Raw genomic sequence first — 3,698 nt, forward strand, 5'->3', positions numbered from 1 at the left:
AGGCAGAGGGCTGAAGTGAGCCAGCCTCGCATCTACCACCCTCCCACCCTCGGAGGAACCAAACGTCAGACAGACAGACAGACAGCCTGCCCGGCCCCACTCACCAGCGATCATCTCCTCGCTGAGGTAGGACCGGGCCTCGGCCTGCTGGTCCGTCTGCAGGAGACACGGAGTCAGAGGTGCAGTCTTGCCTTAACCCGGTCCCCCGCGACCCCCACCTCTGTTGGAGCCCCTCGGTCCTCCAGGAGAACAGCTCCAAACCCGCCACCCCTCCTGCCGCTCCCACAGCCCCAGCCGTTTTGGAGAGCTAGAGAGGGCACAGACTATGCCCAAGGCTTTCTCACTTGTCAGCCGGAGGTCAAGTCAGCAACCCCCCAGTCACCTTGGGCAAGTTAACTAATGTCCCCTCATCCCCTCACCTCTTCTCAAAAGCTTTTCAGGGATGAAATGGAATCAGGGCTGTGAAAGGACCTTATAAAATGGACACCATTCCAGCAAGATGTTCCCATTTTCCCAGCTCCTAACAGTGCCTAGTACTTGATTAGGTGCTCAATAGATGTTCTCAAGTCCGTAACGCAGCACCAAGTTATCCAGCACCTACTAAGCGTCAAGCCCATACACCAGTCACTGGGACCACCAAGCAGATTCAGGCACATCAATCCTTCCCTCCGGGAACTTGCAGAGAGGGAGATTTTTTAAAATATATTTTTATTGATTTCAGATAGGAAGGGAGAGGGAGAGAGCGATAGAAACATCAATGTTGATAGAGAATCATTGATTGGCTGCCTCCTGCACGCCCCACACTGGGGATCCTGCCTGCAACCCAGGCATGTGCCCTTGACTGGAATCTAACCTGGGACCCTTTAGTCTGCAGGCCGACGCTCTGGCCACCAAGCCAAACCAGCTAGGGCCAGAGATGGAGATTTTTAGCGTCCTTCATATGGTGCAGTCACAAAAGTAAATGCCATTCATGAGGGGCAGAACATGATGGGGGCCTTGTAGGGGTGAAAATAATATTGGGGGGGGGCAGTTCTGATCACATCTAAGCCAAGGCATTTGGGTAGGGGCTTTGGGCTGCAGCTGGTGGTGGAGAAGGGCAGAAGCATCCATGTTCTTCACCTCGATGGGTGCTGGCCCTCCTCCTTGCCCTCCACCCTCCTTCCCTCCTTGCCCATGCCAGGAGGACAGGCTAATTTTAGTCTGGTGAGGACAACAACAGCTGGCCTCCAGCGTTTAGTTACTCCTTGACTTGCAGTGGGGAGGGGGATCTCAGAGGAAGGTGATGGCTCCAAGTCAGAACCCCTCTCTGGGAGGCTGAGGTCTCCCTAACTCTGGTCTGTCGTCTCTGCCTCTCCTCATCAATTTGGAGTTCTTGGGCTCCTGCACCTGAGCTGGCTCAAGGCCCTGCAGGGCTCCCATCTCCAGAGGAGCCTCTCTCTCACTGGCCATGGAGGGCTTGGCCAGGCTTCCAGCAAGTCCTGACCACCAATTTCCGGGGTGACTCACTCTGACCCTGGGGGTCTCCATCTCTACCGAGCTAAGGTAGACACAAGCTGGGACACATACACCCCTCACAGTTCTGTGGCCAACATTGCTGGAAGTCTCAGAAGGTCTGCAGGGAATTGGCAAGCCTTAAGGATCAATGCCTACCACATCCCAGCCCTGCCCTTTGGAGAGAAGTCCAAGGCTTTCTTCCCAGGCTTCCTCCTGGGTTTTAGGAACCATCATGTTCCATCTTCAAAGGTCCAAGTTACTGCCCCACAGAGCACCCAGATCTGGCCTGAACGAGGCCCAGAAACGCTCCAGCAAGCAAAGGGATGAAGTCCCTTCTTGTCCTTACCATGGTTGCTATTCACAGGGACTCCTCTGCTGCAGGCCACTGCCTCTGCACTCCACCACCCAAAGATGTTCTGGCCTGCTCCAGCCCCTGGGATTTGTAGGGGCACCCTGTCCTCCCACCTCCTTGCGCCCCAGGACTGGATGTCCTAGCCAATCAGATCCTGGGGTGAGAGAGCTCCCCCTCCTTCCAGTGTCCTACCAATTACCTAATTTAGCCAAGGGCCCTTGCAGAGAAATTGAAGCCTCGGAGCAGGTGGCAGGCCTTGACGTTCTAGATTTGTGAGGAGAACCTGCCTTGCTCCACTGCCTTAGCGACCTCCCTTCTAAAAATACACTTGCTCCAAGACGGGTAAGGACAATCAGAATAGAGAAAAGTGAGGGGACATGTAGGATGGGGCGAGCACCAGCCTTGAAGTCCAAAACCCAGTGCCGCCCTGAGCTTCAGTTTCCTTATCTGTGAGGTGGGAATCGTCATAACCTCCCTCAGAGAGACTGTGGCATATGAGAGCCTGGGTATAAATCACCTAGCTTGTGCCAGTTACATAGGATTGGTGCTTGGCAAGTGGAATGTCCTGTCTTTGAACCATGGTAAGGGGCAGAGGGCAGGAGGAGGGGGAAATGACAGTTATTGAACCTCTCCGACATCCCACAGGCTGTGCTAAGTATTTTAACCACATGATCTCATCTAGTACTCACCCTATGAGGTAGCAACTATTATTGGGGAGCTTTGTAAATCATAAAGGACTAGAGTCATGTTGGTGATTCTTATTAATATTGACTGAGGGGAAGTTGGGACAGACAGTTCTTGACGGACCCATCCAGAAGGAGAAATGTCTGTAGGGGTCCAGGAAACAGGGTGTGCACTTGGAGGAGAAATCAACATTGAAAGCAGATTCTTCTCTCGTTTACCTTCTTTTTTTAAAATATATTTTATCAATTTTTACAGAGAAGAAGGGGGAGGGGTAGAGAGCTAGAAACATCAATCAGCTGCCTCCTGCATACCCCCTACTGGGGATGGAGCCTGAAACCAAGGTACATGCCCTTGACCAGAATCAAACCCCGGACCCTTCAGTCCATAGGCTAACGCTCTATCCACTGAGCCAAACCCGTTAGGGCTCAAGTTTACCTTCTGCAGGGAAAGGATTTTGGGGACTGACATTCTTGGGGAGAAGGAGACCAGGGGAAGTTTCCCTAAGTAGATGATGGGGTAGGTGGCCCCTTGCCAGAGCTCAGTGAAGAAGTCTGGAGGTGCTCAGCTGGCCGTCTGGAGAGTGAAGGGGTGGGTAGATCAGGTTAAGTCCCAAGGGAGCCCTGCCTGAGAATCCACAGGGTCCAGGCTGGGTGTTGGGGGGTAGGTAGTGCTCATGGTGAATGGCTAAGTCAACAGAAAGAGCAGTGAGACAACCAAGTGCAGATTCTGGGGCCCCCTGCTGGTAAGCTGACTGAAGACTACTTAGAGCTTTGGAATTACACAGACTTGGCCTTAAATCCCAGCTCCCCTGTTTTCTAGCTGTGGACTTGGGGAAACTCAATTTGCCTCAGTCTCTTCATCTTTTTAAAAATATATATAATTTTATTTGATTTCAGAGATGAAGGGAGAGAGAGAGAGAGAGAGAGAGAGAGAGAGAGAGAGAAACATTAATGATGAGAATCATTGATTGGCTTCCTCCTGCATGCCACACACAGGGATGGAACCCACAACCTGGGCATGTGCCCTGACCACGGAATCAAACCTCCTGGTTCATAGGTTAACTCTCAACCACTGAGCCACACAGGCTGGGCGTCTTCATCTTGACAATGAAACAGTATTGTCCAGTAACAACCCCCTCCCCAAGATGTTGTGAGGTGAGATGTGACCT

The 3,698-nt window shown here is 52.3% G+C and overlaps 1 protein-coding gene across 2 annotated transcripts in view; it reads right to left on the reverse strand.

Moving 5' to 3' along the window:
* TNNC2 (troponin C type 2 (fast)) overlaps positions 1 to 1,923 on the reverse strand; it is a 15,142-nt gene extending 13,219 nt beyond the window's left edge. The window contains exons 1-2 of one of the 2 annotated variants that reach the window (XM_005862135.2): positions 1,841 to 1,908; positions 105 to 156 (exon numbers count right to left, since the gene is read on the reverse strand). In XM_005862135.2, coding sequence (XP_005862197.1) covers positions 105 to 156; positions 1,841 to 1,843 — 55 coding nt within the window. In that variant the 5' untranslated portion in view covers positions 1,844 to 1,908. Of the gene's footprint in view, positions 1 to 104; positions 157 to 1,840 lie in introns of both variants that reach the window. The other variant, XM_014536338.1, reaches the window with a different exon arrangement.
* Positions 1,924 to 3,698: the final 1,775 nt, after the last annotated feature.

This window comes from Myotis brandtii, unplaced genomic scaffold, assembly GCF_000412655.1.
Source record: "Myotis brandtii unplaced genomic scaffold, ASM41265v1 scaffold161, whole genome shotgun sequence".
NCBI classification, from domain to species: domain Eukaryota; kingdom Metazoa; phylum Chordata; class Mammalia; order Chiroptera; family Vespertilionidae; genus Myotis; species Myotis brandtii.